Source organism: Leuresthes tenuis, unplaced genomic scaffold (assembly GCF_036924035.1).
Source record: "Leuresthes tenuis unplaced genomic scaffold, fLeuTen1.0.hap1 SCAF_21, whole genome shotgun sequence".
Classification (NCBI taxonomy): domain Eukaryota; kingdom Metazoa; phylum Chordata; class Actinopteri; order Atheriniformes; family Atherinopsidae; genus Leuresthes; species Leuresthes tenuis.
This window is the reverse complement of record NW_027325375.1, coordinates 27,151,048-27,168,626: the sequence shown is the minus strand read 5'-3', so window position 1 is coordinate 27,168,626 and position 17,579 is coordinate 27,151,048. Positions and strand designations below refer to the sequence as shown.

Genomic DNA, 17,579 nt, shown 5'->3' with positions numbered 1-17,579 from the left:
CTGGCATTTCGAGAGGGGGTGAATAAACAACGAGAATGTGATGAACACAAATCAGAGAGACTTAGAGAAATGCACAGTAAATAAAATGCAATACCTCTGATGAGATGGCAACCGGCCACCTGTTCAATGGTATCCATTTGTAAAAGCTGTCGCAATCAACGGGCCCTAAAAGTGTACAGTTAGTGCTTTTGTCAGTATGCATTTCAAAGAGAGAAAAGTGAGTATCATATCAACTTTTTCCAGCTAGCATGAATGTGAACGTTTTGATTCAGTTGGATCATGTATAGTAGCAGAGCAAGAGACTATTGCTACATCAGTCATAAACAGTTTCTTCTTCATATTCCCCATAAAGGACAAACAGAATTACAAAGGAGGAAAAACTCTTCATGGCAAAATGTGTTAAAAAGATTTAGATATGCTCTACGAAATACATGGGTCATACTGTGTTAATTCATTCAAGAGACAGTAACTTCAAATCCTTTTTTCTTTTATCATGTAATGCTCAGGTTATGAGGATTTTGTCTAAATAAAAACATGTGAGCAAGATAATAAATAACACAATCCCCATTCATGCTAACATACACAACTGATTTAATCTGAGAGCATGCAGAGAGTGGCATCTTTAACAGTCCTCTGTAAGATCAGAGTGTTTTAAAGCAGGGAAGGCTTTTCATGATGCAGTGAAGGCTTTTCATGATGCAGCTCAGTTATCAGGACTTTGTGAGCTTCTCCTGCTGAGAGGAATGTAGCAACCCTTGGATTCAAACAACGGTGAAAAGAAGCACTTTCAGCAGCGATTATTTGTTCTATATCACCTCAATCAACTAATTGCACTCCAATTGTCTTGCATAAAAAAGCGAAGAAAAAGACAAAAACGGTTAGGTTCGTTACTGCTTCTTCACAGTGGCTGTTTTCATACTGGCTAAAGGGATTAATAAAATCAATGAAGCGTGAGACAGAGGGGACAAATCAGTGACTCTGAAGTCATCCATGAGGTTGTGAGATATGATGGTTATATACACATTCAGTTCAACAGCATCCCAGAAATGAATTATAAAGCACATTTTAGTTCTGAATCATTTCCTATTCTAATGTTCTGAATAGAGAGATCATGCAGCTGAGAGCAGGAAGTCAGAGGTCTGCTGCATCACCTCTCTGCTTTACCGCTCTCTTTTTGAATAACCGGGTAATTGTGAAGTGCTGATTTAATACGCAGAATTATTACACACACAAACTGCTACTCTGTAATGGAATCACAACCCTTGGCCTGAACTAAATGGGTATAATTCAGGATACTTCTGACGGACCTGTTACATCAATAAGCTATATTTGACTATTCAAATATCACATTATAAAAAGCCCCCCAAAAAATCCCTTCATTCAAAGGCTCCCTTTTAACATCTCTCCAACTCAGCCATAAACTATGGTTACAAACTGTTGAAGCAAATGGAAAATAATACAAACGGCCTCATTTCCATCTGTGAACTATCTGTGGGTAAATCTGCCTTGAAAATGAGCCAGCCTGGTCTTTCATAACAAATATTTTGCTTCCTACACTGAGACCAACAGATTATGGTAGATAGCCAGTGGACCTAAAACAATTCATGAGAGAGGCTTTGCTTTGGAAACACAAAATGACAACAATTTGTATTTTTCATCTGGTTTTGTGAGGCTATCATAAGTCAATTATACAGCCAGTTTTATTTCTCACAAGCTGTTTATACGTGTGCTTCCAGTGATACTGATTCAGAGAGGAATTTGTGATTCCAAAGCACAACATATGTGACAATGTGCACAAAAAACAGATGAAATCCTAATTAACATCCCTACACTTCAAAAATATTAAGAACTACATACTAATTTCAAACTAATTACAAAGTCAATGCATTAAAAAAAATAAAACAATAAAATCTGGTTACTCTGGCAAGAAATTCAAACTAATGATGTGGACTATAACGTTAGTAAAGAGTAGCTTCACCCCGTAGTCTTGTATTGCTTGCTTGAGGCACTAATGGGCTTGCCGTTATTTCATCTCACTTAAGCCATGCATTAATTATCTTCTTTTAGGAAGCAGGTGTTATTTTTATTGTTTCTACCGTACTGCTCAGTTCAGTCATGTATGCAGCACTAACAGGCCTGACACTAAGAACCGAGCCCTACACTTTGCTGGGTGCAACAGCATTCAGTTAGCAGAATATCTGATTAACTGTTTCTGTGTGGTTGAAGGTAAACACACAGCTTATTTTGGGAGGTTTGAGCCATATGACAGAGGCAACAAGGTCCTAAACATAAACATATAATCTCTGAGCTAAAAGCTAAATATGGTTAATTAAAAAATTCTAGACACTAATATTAAAATGTCTGTCAACGTTTGTTTACTTTGAGTACACAAAATAACAGTCGGTAAGGGCTTTGTGAACTGCCACAGCTAAAATTAAGCTGTGTTTGTTTATCTCCTTCACAGTATTTAGAAAACATTAGATAAAAAAATAAAAAAATCAATGCCAGTAACGCACTCGATCTATCACGGCCTGGGATAGAGGGATGTTTACCATCCTGTTAAAATAGATTTTTCAACTCTTTGCTAACTGTGGGAACTAATCTTTGCCTTTTTGGGTGAATCTGTGTCCATTCTTGCTGGATTTAGCTGGATTCTTTAGCGTCTCAACTGTCTGTTGTTGTCTGTTTCTCCTCCTCATGATGCTCCTAACATTTTTTTAATAGGAGACAGATCTGGACTGCAGGCAGACAAGCCACAGACATTGGGTCTATGAAGCCATGCTGTTGGAAGTCATGCACAATGAGATCTGGCATTTTCCTGCTAAAATAACCATGAACCGACTGGGGAGAAAAAACCCACTGCCTTGATGGTTGCCTATGTCTCTACAAAATTCCAGTACATATCTCTGCATCAATGGGACTCACACAGATGCAAGTCATCGAGTGTCACAGACACTGAAGCACCCTCGCACCATCTCTGACACCGACTTTTGTACTTGTTGATCCACCAGCCTGGATGGTCTCTCTCATCTTTCTCCGCACATAGATCCTGATGTTTGTTTTTCTCAGCAGAAGCAGCTGAAACGTGGAGTCATTTGACCACAGAACCGCTGTTTTTCTGTCCATCTGAGATGAGCTTGTGTCCAACATTTCAGGACAGATTTGATATATGGTTTGCTTCTTGCCTAATACAGATTTCAGCTAACACCCTCATATCCAGACTGTTCCAACACAGTGTTACTTGTATATTCCATAAACTCTTCTCTGACCTTTTGTTTAGTGTGTTACTGGCATCAATTAGCTCATATCTTCTCAATTCAACAAAGTTGGTCAGTGAAAATCATTTTTGTGGTCTTTAGGTTGAGCTTTCTACAAATCTTATAGGTTAAGATGCCCAGACTGGCTTTAAGAAGATATCCCCAAGACTAGGTTTTACAATAACACATTACTCCACTTCAGCTTCACTGTATTTGTCAACAGCACAGGTAGATTTTTCTTTGCAGTGAAAGGAAAGCAGGATAATTAACAGGCTGCATTCTTTCACCTGCTGTGTCCTAGACGTACATCTGAGTTCATCCACAAAAACCTAAGACATTGTCAGATTGAAGACCTCTTTGTTGCCGTCATCTCTTATTGCTGTCCTAGTGTTACACCTGGGAGTTGACATGGCAACTGCAGCTAAAAAAGAAAGAAACCAACAGCACCTGGACAACCTGTTTGCAGGTATTGTCCCAGTGATGTCGGGGACTGAAGCTCTAGGAGAGATGGGTTTCTAAAATTAAAGGAAATTTTGGCCAGCTGAGACACGGCTAACTTTCAGAGCGAAGATGGGATTCATCCAAATGTACAACCCTGTTTACAAAAATATTGGGACACTGTACAAAACTTAAACGAAGAAAAATTACAATATGAACCACTTAAGTTTTATATTCAATATGAAAAAAAACAAAGCAACATGTCAAATGCTGAAACTGAGAAACTGTTTTTGTTTTGTGCAGACTTGTATATGCTCATTAAGCATTTGATGGAATGCTTAAATGAGCAAGGCACACCTTGTAGAGGATGTCTGGATGGCAGCAGATGTTGTTCCAAAACATATATATATCATTCTGCATTAATGGTGCCTTCACTGACATGAAATTACACACTCCATGTGCACAAATGCACCATCAGACCATCATAGATGCAGAACTCTGAGCTGTGCCCTGGTAACAAGTCGGATGGTTATTCTCTTTTTTTTTTTTTGTCTAAAAGATGCAGCATCTGTGACTTCCAGAACAAATTTTGGTCCCTCACAAAACAAAACAGTTTTCCAATTCATGTCAGTCCATCTTAAATGAGCTCAGAGTCAGAAACACGTTCGACCTTGTTTTCCAGTGTTATGTTACCCTTCGTCCCAACATTTCTTAAACTTAATGAGCATATATATGTGAGTGTGTGAAAAAAAAAAATCAGTTTGTTATGTCATGTTTATGCTATTTACAGTTAAAAAGGAATATGAATTATTAGCAAGCAGCCCAGCTCTTTTGGAAACATGGTTGTACAACATGCTTGTCGCAGGTGGTGACAGTGTGTGATAATTGATCTGTTTACTCTTTGTTTTACAAAATGCCCAAATCAGAGACTGTGTGCACTTCCTTTGCGGTGCTTTTCTGACACAGAGGAGGCTCAAGGTGCCGTCGGACAAGACAAAGGCTCTGAACTGAAGTACTCACTGTGATGCTGGGGCCGAACCCAGAGCCAGGCTGAGGGCTAGCAGCACTGATGTAGTTGCCCACAGCTGAATCTTGGCTGCTGGGTCCATACAGGTCAGCCACAGGCCCTGGACTGTTAGCACCAGGGAAACCTCCGGGCCTTGAGGGGTTGGTGCCTGCATACAAACACAGCAAGGAGCGGAGCAGCTCAGGACGAGCCAACAGTGATCTGTACCATTCTTACTCGCTATGACTCAAGTGGACACATCTCATTCAAAAGAACACATGACTGGATTCATACATTTGTCTCGAATAACTTGTTTATGACTCATCTTACAGGTTAAAGATGCTACATATTCACTTAAATTTGAAATGCTCTGACTAAATGGTGCAGGATTTAGGCCTGAAGCAATTTAAAATCAAAGGTGAATCCAGTATGATATTCCCAAGAGAATCTACATGCTGTGTGTCTTATGCACAGGAGTAACATTCACTTTGTATCATCATGCACAAATTAAAACAGGCACTTGCTAAACATACTTCCACCATGCCAATAAACTAGTAGGTTGCAATGTTGCCATGCATAATGTGAGGGAGTACTTGTAAAAAAACATTGGCTATCGACTATCACATTGATAAGATTTAACATTTATCTTGAGCATTTAGAATTGTGCTACTTCTTGCATACCAGCAAGAACTGTCTTAATATGTGGGTACTTTCAGTCTGCTGGAGTAATTTCCACAAGAAAGCAAAAAGGTTGTCGGGCAAGAAAAGAAGGCATAACGGGGAAATATAAAAGCTTGACCCGAGTTCATCTGCAGGTCCAAACTCAGTGGGAGATAAAAGAGAAATACTGTACATGACTTACCACCTTTGCCCCGTGAGTAAGAGCAACTCAGACTAATAAAATGCCTTTTGAAAACCCCTATGTCTACTAAAGGCCAGTAACACCGGCAATACAAGGAAAAACAGTAAGAGAGAAAGAAAAATGCAGAGATCTCTTAACAGCAATCTCCTTTGCTGTCAGCTTCACGTAACCCTCTGTCTCACCCTTATTCACACAGAGCAGGGGAGGAAAAGCTGTACAGCGGCATTAAAAAGAAAAATCTTCCGCACACAGAAAATGCTCAAAGTTGTGTGTATATGGGCTCATGAACCCTGTGATGCCTCTGAGGAGGTCTTTGTATACATAAAAAAACATGTAGTAAGATTGAAGTGCATCCAGTGTGTTGATGTAGACAAACACAGTAAACTGGAGTTCATCACAGAGTTTTCACTGCTCCCTCTATCAAAGCTTTATTAGACATGTTAGCTCCATTTAAAGGCACCTCCAAACATATCCATTTATAGCACTCTAGGAAAATTAAGCATCTCACTAAAGACACATCTGGAGGAGTTGACTGCTGTCTGACTGTAAAGACTTTAAACAGCGAGCAGCTAGGACTCTTATCTTGCCTGCACAGTCCCCAGTGGGCTGGCTTATTATATAATTAAGGATTTTTTTCAGTTGAAATGGCAATCCTCATTTTCATGTCGCTGGTGATTTTTATTAGAGTGTGACCCTCTCACCAGCATCGCCACGTGAAGCTGCGTCTTTCATTTAAATGCAAGAGCTGCTCAAGTCGTGCATTTAGCTTGAGGAGTCAAAACAATGTAATGTGTAATGTGGGTCATACTGTCGTTCACGTTAGGGCCCAGTGTTGCGCAGATTTATGTTAGCCTTCTTCTCTTTTCTAATCTTTCTTAAGCTTTTGTTAAAGGTTGTTGTGGTACAGACACATTTTCACTGAAAATGAAAACAATCATTTGATGCAAAAACTGACTTATGTTTGAAAAAGGTCTCACTGTTCTCCAAACGCTGAGTATATGTAGGTCACCTGTCATCCAAGTCATGTTTGTTTCACTCAAGTTCAATCCTACTATTTGTCACCTACTGCACACGCCAGTATCTGGCCAAACAATGGCAAAGAGTCCCTTTGTGCTCCTATGTTAGAGTTTGGAATAACCTGAAAAACAACTAAAAACTGTCAATGACTCAACCAGCACTGTGGATGCATAATTTTACAATAAATAAAACGCTTTCGTGACTTTATAATCTAGGCAAAGTTGATGTTGAGGGGACTTTAAGCTTGTTCAGACTTGAGGAGTTGACAATGCACTGGCAGGCTGAGTCATATCCACATGCAGAAGCAAAGAGTAGTTTTCAAGTAGTTTCAAAAGGAATCTTAAATGTAGTAATAAAAAGGAAAAAAAAAGAAGACACAATCAATCATATTTCTTATCTACCTGAAACATTATCATTGTCTCTGAATTTGATACAATTAGAGTCAATGCTGGCTGCAAATCTAAAGTCACAAACAACACGCACATGAATCATGTTACAATGCAATCGAGCTATGTTGACTCACTAAGGATTTGAATGTGTCCTCTCAGGCGAGACAAGCCTGTTCTTTCTCTACCAGGCAATACCCCAAGAGCATTACAGGAGAAAAGCATGCATCATCCGAGTCCAACTGTGACTACAGTAACTGAGGCCACTTTGAGACAAAACCCTTTCTACTCTAACAGCAGCCATAATGCACTATGTAGTAACGCCACCACCAGGCCTCAAAATCAACACAGACAATACTATTGTTGTGTATTTGCATCGATGTAAGGAAACTGTTTCCCTACTGTCATACTGTTGTACAACACCACATGACTTAATGGATCTAAAAGAAGAAAAGACTGTTGTAAAGTCTGTCGCTGCCTCACTTGTGCTAAAGCAGAATGCCGACAACTCTTTGTATAAAGCCTGTCGGTGTAACTTTTCACAGCAGCTTTCGTAAAGCTGAAACCAGGAAAAGGCCAACGAGTGCCTGAGGCAGTCGACCAACATTTTATCCTTTAGGAGGAGAGCTGGCCCATACTTATGCGCTTACTTTACTGCGCCAAAAAGGAGACGGAACTTGTCACAACTGTCATTATGAAGTGGAGACTGTGGTGGGAGGCTGCTCTGTTTAGGTCAAGTCAGCTATTTTCATTAAGTCGCATCCACCAAACTAGATGTTCTGCACTTCCAGATACTTCAGAGGAAACCAGCATCATGCTGCATCATGTCAGAGCAAACATGACAACGAGCATTTAATCAAAACTGACACAAGTGCTGTTATTTTTCTAACAATTAAACAAAGTGTAAATCTCAAAGACAAGATACATTTTTAAACATTTTAATGCATTCCTTTCATCGTTGACAAAATAATATCGCTGTGTCTTTAATCTGTATGTCATCCTTTGCTTTTCAAAACTGGGATTACATTAAATAAGGAAAGTTATAGAGAGCAAAAAACATGCCTGTGTTGTGTGTTGTATGTACGGTAATATGCAAAAATGTGGTCTATTAAGTGTTTTTACAGCATTACCGCCTTCTACACACACTAATAATGCAAGCAATCATTCTTACACTTAGAATACTTAAAGGGCTTGGCTGAAAAATGGCACTCACACCCACACTTACTCTCTCCGGCGCTGTTGGAAATTGATAAAAACCTGAACATTGCCAGCGTACTCTCCGACATCATCAATAGTTATTTTGTTTGCATGCAAATGAAGGATTACATTCTGTGTGCAGGCCCCTTATGTGCAAGCAGGGGTTGCAAAATAACTTCACAAAGAAACAAAAAAAGAAATCTACATTCAAATTTGAAAGAAAAGGAGGAAGAACATGCAATGCTAAACTGTCGTCAAGACGTTTTATCTACATCTTTGAAAGGGGATTTTTTTCTTCTTCTTAACAAAAGCGGGAGAAAATGTGTTGAAAAAAAAAGGAAGAAAATATTCGATCATCTATATGGAATAATGTCATGAATCAAACTGAAAAGTCCAAAACGTGGATGAGGTAGATGCTCATATACAAACCTGGGTTCTTAAATTGATCCGGGCTGTGTAGGTGCTGAAGGGGGGAGTTGCAGGCGGAGGTGGCATGCTCACTGTGCAGCATCTGAGCCGCTTGGGGCCCCAGGGAGCCATAGTCAGCAAAGGAGCAGGGCCCCCCCCTCTGGTCACTGGGCGCAGAGTAAAACCCATAATCGGGGAGGCCTGGGAGATACAGTATAGGGTGGGGAGGGGGAGGGGAGGGGACTCCATCATTGTGGAAATCAACTTTTTCATTGTCAAAGTCAGTGTCCAGATTGCTGAGCATAGCTTGCTGGTGTGTTACACCATCTTTAGATTACATCCTTGTATTTAGTCTGCTTTAATTGGCCCTCCCTCCCCAGGAGCTCCTGCCAGAACCCCCTCCTCCCACCCCCCCCTTTGGCATATTTGCCATGTGTTAGACTTTCAGTTATGTTGTGTACACAAGTTCCACAAGAAAGGATACATTTGATCTTTCCCTGAAAGAATGCTATCAAAACCTATCATTCCTGTTATACTTTGGCTTCATTTAACAAAAGCTAAACAAATACAGTAAGGCTATAGGTTGGATACTTTGGCTTATGTATAATTGGCCTGTCCCTGATCCATTCCCTAAGTAGTCAGATAAAACTGAAGAGTCATTAAAAAAAAAAAAAAACAGTTCAATACATTTCTCATTTCAAACCGACAATTCTTGGTTGATGAACCTGAAGGAAGCAAAACAAAGCACACTAATCAATGATCAATCTACATCCTCCTTTTAGACCAGTAGAAAATGATAAGGTTTTTATGTGAATGTGATACAGAGACCTTCATGTTTACTGATGATAAGCATTATGAAGCGTTCTAAGTACTCTGAGCACGTCTCTTTGAATGATCTTTTCTTTGACACAGATGGTGGATTATCAACAGTTTAGAAAATGTCATTCAGCAATAAATTGTGCTGACATTTATTGCTTGTTCTCTTAATCTGAGACAAGCTGCTCATATAAAGAGTGCAATTAAAAGAAACTGCTCCTTCTCACACCTCTTTGATAACAGAGTTAATCTACTCAGGAGGGACTGAGATTGGTGACACCGGCTTTTCCATGCTGGGTTTCCCCTGCTGCGTGTGTGTGTGTGTGTGTGTGTGTTTTTAAAATTTGGGTCCTGGAGCGAATAGCCATTCAAAACCACTTCACCTCTACCCATTCAGAGTGCGACAGTCCACTTCTGCCAAATGGAATGTAAGCACCAGCCATGTTTCTCTCCGCCAATGCTTTTTAGCACTCTGATCTCACCACTTGTGGGCTGTCTGCCCACTCATCAAATTATAGGCTCCAAATAGGGCAGGCTTCCCACGAACGTCACATAATGCCTGACACATTGAACAAAGCTCAAGAAGCAATCATTCCATTTACTTCACTTAGACAAATGTCACTGAAAATTGATTGGCCTTGCTAATGAGCAAAACTGGATCAATGGAATAATTATAACGGAGAAGAAACATTTGACAATAGCACAAACCATGTTACTGGGAATTCATAAGGAAGCCTTTCCAAATATATCACCAGTGTAGAGCAGTGAAGATTGTGGAAGCAAAAAGGCATTACTTTCACTCCGTCTTATTAATGTACTCCAGTTGAACACATTTGCTCAAATGTACTAATATATAATACACAACTGACATAAAAAGCAACTGAAAATGAACTAAGTTGCTATCGACATCATCTTGATGAAGTTATAGCATTAAACAGGGTTAAGATGATATAAATATTCATAAGAAGACATGTTTGATTTGTAGGATTGGTGTCTATTATTACCCTATTAATAATACTGTTAGCAGCAAACAAGACAAGGAAGATATTTTCATTTGAGATAATGGTGTAATTATGAAGTGCCTGAGACACTGACCTGGACAGGCACTGCATGCTCCTTTGTTTTAAATGTATCTTCTCAGCCAGGAATGGAAACATTTATGCTAAAAGTGCACGGAGCAATTGGCCAAAAGCCCTGTGGAGCTCAAACTGAATGCAAACAAGGCAGGTTTTGCCCTTTGAAAAAGTCCCAAAAAGTTCATTCAAACAAGACAACCATGTCCACAGCAACATTTATCAAGCTCGGTCCAAATCTTTGGAGAGAAACGAAAAATAAAGAAATATGCGGCGCAGACAGCTACATCACAGACATAAGGCTCTCCTTGCCCCCGACCAATAATAAGTTTCAGTGTACGACTAAATTTACAGCCACGACCTGTGATATGATCTATCGATAACAAAGGGAGCTCATGACAGTTTGTATGTATCCTTTGACAGCACTAATATATGTGGAAATGCTCAAACAAATCACAGTGACCTAAACCGCTGACTGCTGATGAAAACTAACCTGATCACAAAACTACAAGCAATTTGGGCTAAAAAAAAAAAAAAAATCCAGCTAAAACCACACCGTGTCTGCCATGTTCTATATCCTGTAAACTGCCTACACATTTTATCATTTAAATCAATAAATCAAACAACTTCAACATTTTGGGCAGGTGTAGTTGAGCATCAACGTAACCTGAAGACATGTGCAACAAACAGCGCGTGATGAATATCTTTCTTGCAGATGTCACGTCAGGAAGTAGCCCCTGATTTTACATGACATTGGATCCAGTAATATAAATGTAAGAAACTGACAGCATGCATGCTGTTGCATGGTCTGTGTGGGAGTGCTCAGGTAAAAACTGGCTTTGTTTGCTACAGAGAGCTGGATGAGACACAAACATGCAGACACACATTCTCAAAGCCATATATTTTCATCAGTGGCTATCAGATCTGCTATGCAGGATGAGACTGGGCAGAGTGTGCCCACAGCTGCATTAGTATCACCGATCATATCGCTGTGCCTCAGACCGTCCCACTATTAATATTCACACAATCTATCCGGAACAATGGGCCTTTCTTGGACTCTTTTTTTCCACTGGCCACTAATTGGATGTAATTACTCATCTACAAAACAAATGAGCGTGTTGAGGTTGCCTTGGAGACTAGATCAGGGGACCCAGCAGTGCGAATCGTTCACAGGGCTTCATTTATACTGATAATTATCTCCCCTGCCCCCACCCTCTTTCCCTCCTGCCCTCAGTGACCAAAGCCGGCTGTGAGGCGATGGAGAGGGGAGTGACTTGCAGTCATCTGTTACTGACATCATCGGGGTGGCTCTCTGTAAGTGGATAAATGCCCTGTTCTCGTTCCCACTTTACCAGGTGACTGCCTTTGAGGAGGAATCATAAACCTTGAAAGTAATACTTCTCTTTTGTTTTCTACTTGGAAAACAAAACTCATTGCACTGGCAATAAAATGGAGACTCTCAGAATTACAGGATATAAAAACAGTTTGCCAATCTTTTCAATTTAATCAGAACGAAGTAACACACACGTTTTGCCCTTCCATGAAAGTTGGAGACACTTTTCTGGAACTTTCTTATTTCTGACAGGAAAGTCTCAGCTGTGTAATACTCTAAAAGCAGGTCTTGAATCTTAATTCTGATTATCTACAAAATATTGACTTTCTCTTCTGTAAGACACTTTGAATATCCATGAATATACCTGTTATTTACACAGTCAACAAATACTGGGAGCAGGGGAGTACAAAAATCTATCACCAGAAGTTATTTTCACTTCTGCAAACAGGGATCGTTCATGCAGTCACTCCTCCCTTTCCCTCGCGGCAGCAGTGAGATTCCTCGGTGGCCATCAAACCCCATCACTCTACAGAAGATGTCAATAAGCCTGACATGCTGCTTCTCAAATTAGCTTTGAATTTTAGAGCTACCATAATTAGCTTTTCCATTTTCACCAATGTCATTTAAAAATAGCGTGAAAGAAACTAACAGCTCTTTTGCTGTCTAGCCTTGCTTTCACTTTCCATTTGAAATAATCTTTTCTGAATGAATGGCTGAGTAATTAACAGCACTAGACACCCTTTTCAGAGAGCAAAGACATTTCATAAATAATACATATTTAATGTCTTGTCATTTTGTGTTCAGAGAGGCTTGGCTAATGAATTTTAACAGATGATTTCTTCTTGCATTTACTCACCCATACTCGAGCTTCTGTTCTCTTTACTTTCCATTTTATGCCTGTTTTTCCTTTTTTTTTAAAGTTCTTTCCAGTAAAGAACAAACTAAACAGAGCTACTGGTTTATATCTACCTTGAGCCATCATGGGGAGATTATTATGAAAAGTTAAAGGGGGGGGGGGGTGAACACTGCTCAATGGATAAAACAATGTGAAACAGTGTAGTGAATCGGCTCCCATTAATTTCCTGCAGGGAAGCCCACACAGACCACACTAAATTATTTTAATGCAGATTTTAACCTGTGAGGGATCTGGTCTGGTTGAAACTGAGAAAGGGCACTCAGTTATCGACAGTCTGAACAGATTATCATATTGTGAGCAGGCTCAGAGCTGACAGCCCTGGCCTTTTGGCTGAGCACATTTTTTCAAACACGTCTGGTCAGGTCTAAGTGGTCTGCAGAAATCAACGACTCACTGCGGTGGAAATCTGAGAATGATACCGGCTACATCGAATGGTCATTTATATATCAGAGGGTAGAATATTTGGATGATCTTGTAGAGACATCGTGTCTGACGGTAATGCTTACACAGATACTCTAAGTTCATAGACAGCAAAATCTTAGAAGAATTATAATTATAAGAATGCAGAAAACTACACGAGTCATTATGTATTTTGTACACATTTGGAAATAAGACAGACAGTTCATAATGTATGTAATAAAGTCTATTCAAAATAAATGAAACAAAGAAAGGTTGCATTTATTAGAAGGATCCAACACATGCTGAATTTCTAAGACTTAGGACAAAACACAGGGCTTGCACAGAGCCTTCTTAACTTTCCTTAGGAGTGTGTTATGTTTGCAGCCCCTGGAGAGCAAAGTGGTGATGTCCCTGAAGGCCTGTGCCTGTAACCTCAGAGCATCTGCTCCCCACAGCTGTGAGAGCCACTGCTTTGTGGTGAAGGTGCAAAGGGACGCTTTGCCCTCCCTGATGTGTCAAATATTTCCCTGGGCCTCAGACGAAAAGCAAGTCAGGCAGGATGAGCTTGGCATGCCTGCTCATGTTATTTTGCACAAACTACATGTGAAGTGCTTCTGGCCTGAGAGCTGAGCTTTGCAGATTAGCATCTGGGACAAACGGACCCAAGCTCACTAAAAGGCAGACTGATTAAGTTGGGCTCAGCTGAAGATCACAGAGCATGTTAGAAAGAAACTGATGATAATCTTAATTTGAAAGTGTCTGTCATATGAGATTCTTTCTCGTCATCGATGGAGAAAAGAAAGTAATAGAACAAATAAAGAGGAGCAATAACTATCTGAGGAGAGGATCGCGTTTTCAGTGATGTGAACACCATCCTGAGTCCCATTAGAACTCACAGCCAGCTCTGAGTCAAGACACACACAGCAAATAAGCAGACCTCTAAACACAGCTGAATGGGATTTGTGGACACTACAGGTAAAGTTAAGATCTGAGACAGACATCTGAGCCTCTCAGAATGCTCAGAGGAACTCAGGAGAAAACACTCAGCAGAAAGAGACCGTGAAGTTCCCTTGACTGTCAGAACCATCTGCATCACTTACATTTTTGCTTACATTTTTTTAACATCCTTTCAGCGATGAGTAACTGTGTGACCTTGTCAAACAGTTCCATTTGTTTTTCACCATCAATAAGAAAGTGGTTGTTGGCATAACTATCTAAAATTAGTATTCAGTTCCAGAGTAACCTACCTGTCAATCTCAATAACGGTGGCTCATTTATGCAGGTATATCCTTCCCATCAGCTGCAGATATCGAGTAACTCCTTTAAATAAAACGCAGCCCTGGTGCTGCTGCTTGGATTATTCATCCAAAATAAGTGATTTCCTTTTGCTGGCCAAACTATGCAGATATTTGTCCTCACATTATGTGACTACCCTATATAATGGCTCAAACCAGGTTAAAAGCTGCAAAAGCAGCTTAAAAAAGCAAAGCATGGATCGGCACACTGCTACCTCTAGGAAATAGTAAACTGCAGTTGCTAGATCCCTCTGACCTACTTCCTGCTTGAAGCTACAGTCTGGTATGTCCCCAGAAACGTGCGTCAGGACTACACCTTGCTGTACAACATGATACTTGGTGAAGACCAGAACAGCAAAATGGCTTTTTAAAAAAATAAATGGACTCTTCCTCATCCACGTTTTGCAAAATAAACCTAGATCAACACCTTAGGTTCAGCACCAACTGTTCCTGAACAGCGAGGATGGGTCATTTTTCAACCTTGAAAGGGTCAAGAGAAGTATGACGAGCTCATGTGCTCAGTAAATCTATACTAGAGAACTATTAGAGAGTAGGATAAGTAGTTAGCAAACGTAAACATAAGCAGTAAAAGCTATTCTATTAGTTCAGAGAAGATTATGCTAAATCTGCTTCTTCAGTGACTGTTGTTGTTTCATACAACTACAGCAGTGCCTGGGGTATTTCCTGTGAGAAGTGTTTTTTTGAGACATCCAAAATGCACCTTTTCATCAGCAGATTCCTGTTACAGAAAGGGAAGTCAGCATGTGGTCATTTTGTCTGTTGATTACTGGGACTATGGTGAAAGTGCCCTCTGCCAGTGATGGAAAATGTCCTCCACATTATCATGACAATCTCTGCTTGTACTGCTGATCTGCAAATAAGTCCACCGGCACACACAAAGCCCACACAGAAGGGCTCCTTTTAACATATTTGCATATGTCGAGTGGTGTGCATCAGCTAGGTTTTCTTTCTTTGAACTTCTCTGAGAGGTCCGAACTAGTACTGGGTCAATCTAGGTAGATACATACAACATGTGGTGCTCTATAGGAACTGTAGGTGGAGTCAAAGCACAAAGAATCCACACTTGCATCATACAAAACAGGCTTTTTTTTTCTCCCCCAAACAATAAAAACCCTTGTCTGCACTAAAATTAGAGAATTTAGCAAAAAATGAAACCAACAGAATTGCTATTCCTGGGCTGACATTGGGCTGACTGCTGCAAATTAAACTATAAAAGGGGACAGAGATGCAGCAGCATCCCCAGACGATAGACACAGAGGAAGGTCAAGCCTAAACAATCTGTGTCCTCTGTTTGGTTTGTGACTGTATAGAAAGGAAAGCACCCATCGGATGGATCTGTGCAACATGTCGTTAGAATCAACTCAAATGCTTCATAAATAACCAACAAACCATTTAAGACTCGTCAAAAGTCAAAATCCAGAGAATCACCAGGGTCCAAAGATGAAGCTTTTCCCGAGAACAGCTAATTAAAGGTACGAATAATCTTAATCCAAATCATTCGAATCCAACTCATATCCCTGATTTTGTTTAGAGTTATTTTCATATTTTTGCTTTTCAGATAGATTCTTTCAAATACTGACAAAGCACGGACACGACTAAGTGATATCCTCTTTAAATTCCCTGATGACCGTTTATGTACTGTAAAACAGGGCCATGATGTCACTGTTTTCCACTTTAACATCCCCCCTCCCCTCAGCGCCTGTTCATAATCATTTACTTGTCTTCCTTCCATTTGCAGCTGTCAGAATTAAACAGTACATAATGGCTGCCATCACGTCTCTTGGTTCCTGGCTGCTGCTAACCCCAAATCAACATTCTTGCTTCTTGGTAATGTTCCTTGCAATTGTTGGGCAAATTGTTTGTTTTGAAAATGTTAAATGAAACAGCATGATGTGTAAAAAAGAGCATCTGATTGGCTTCCAGTGTTTCCTTTGTTGATTTCAATTAAGTTCAAAGGAGGGCATTGTGAGTTTGTACATGTGTGTACATGCAGGTAGTATTCATACACTTCTGTTGCTGTCTGTGCGTTGAGTGAGTGCATTTCACATCACATCAAATGGCATTAAACAGCAGTTGCCTGCTGACTTTTTATCTGTGAGCCACTGCACAAACCAGACAAGATCTGAGTAACAATTAAACACATTTTCTCCAGCAAGCTTCTAATGGTATGCCTGATTAGGAACGACACTCTTCCCCAAAGCTGGGAGGCTGAGTGTTCAGTCAGGGGAAGCCTTTATTGACAGCTATTGAATGATCTACAGTTGTAAGGGTGGAAAAAGCAGGATGTCTAAATGAAGCTGACAAGTTGATCAATACTGTTTAAGACAGAAAGAAACTAACATCCTGTTTTTGGTACAAATCATGCCGCAGATATTTGCCTGTATGTTATAAACAGGACGTGTGCCGTCGGTGTGTTTTACTGCGGTGTCTGTATTTTAACTTAATCTTTGCAGGCATTTTTTAAACATCTGTATTTACTTGTAAAGCAACAGGTAGAGCTAAAATGTCCGTACCATTAACATGACATAGACTGGGTGTTGTCAAGGGTAACGGGCCTATCTGATATAATAGATCGATGGAAAAGTGAGTTTCAGAAAAGAAGAAAACATGAGTGACTTCAGTTTCTGCCATTGTACTGTTCAATCCAGTGTTATAGTAAAACACTGACAAATAGAGCATTAATTTCAGCAATAAAATGATTCAGAATATGTTTATGCTGATGTCCAGGGATGACACATTAGGTTGCTGTGAGAAATGGTTCTGTTGTAATTTATCTTTTTAATGTAGAGAACCCTCGAAAGCTTCAAGCACCGATACTTTTGGACTGCAGAGGCCCATTTTATCAAGATTTCTTTTCACAAGCTTGCTTGTAGGAAGCTTTTTTTACTGTCTTTGAAGCAAAGACTAGTTTTAGGGTCTTATTATGTTTTTAGGGTATTTTTGGCGTTCAAGTGGCTCTGTTGTGGCTGATGAGATATCCAGAAGCCCCTTAAGTTGCAGATTAGACTTTTAAAAATGTTCTAGTTACATTATGTACGTGTCAAAACTATATATCAATGTAAACTAAAAATCCTGACACGTATATTGGGGGCTCAGGGGACTAAGTCTATGGGGAGAAGCAGAGCAGAAGTTGAAGAGAGCAGCAGCCACACAGA

General features: G+C 40.0%; 1 protein-coding gene across 10 annotated transcripts in view; it reads right to left on the bottom strand.

Annotated features, from left to right (window-relative positions):
- Positions 1-17,579, bottom strand: part of LOC140280413 (RNA-binding protein Musashi homolog 2) — a 226,969-nt gene that overhangs the window by 6,607 nt on the left and 202,783 nt on the right. For 6 of the 10 annotated variants that reach the window (XM_072375747.1, XM_072375749.1, XM_072375744.1 and 3 more), the window contains 3 exons: positions 8,593-8,772; positions 4,716-4,870; positions 95-165 (listed from right to left, as the gene is read on the bottom strand). In XM_072375747.1, the coding sequence (XP_072231848.1) occupies positions 124-165; positions 4,716-4,870; positions 8,593-8,772 (377 nt within the window). In that variant the 3' untranslated portion in view covers positions 95-123. The remainder of the gene's footprint in view (positions 1-94; positions 166-4,715; positions 4,871-8,592; positions 8,773-17,579) is intronic. The other 4 variants (XM_072375750.1, XM_072375751.1, XM_072375752.1 and 1 more) reach the window with 2 other exon arrangements.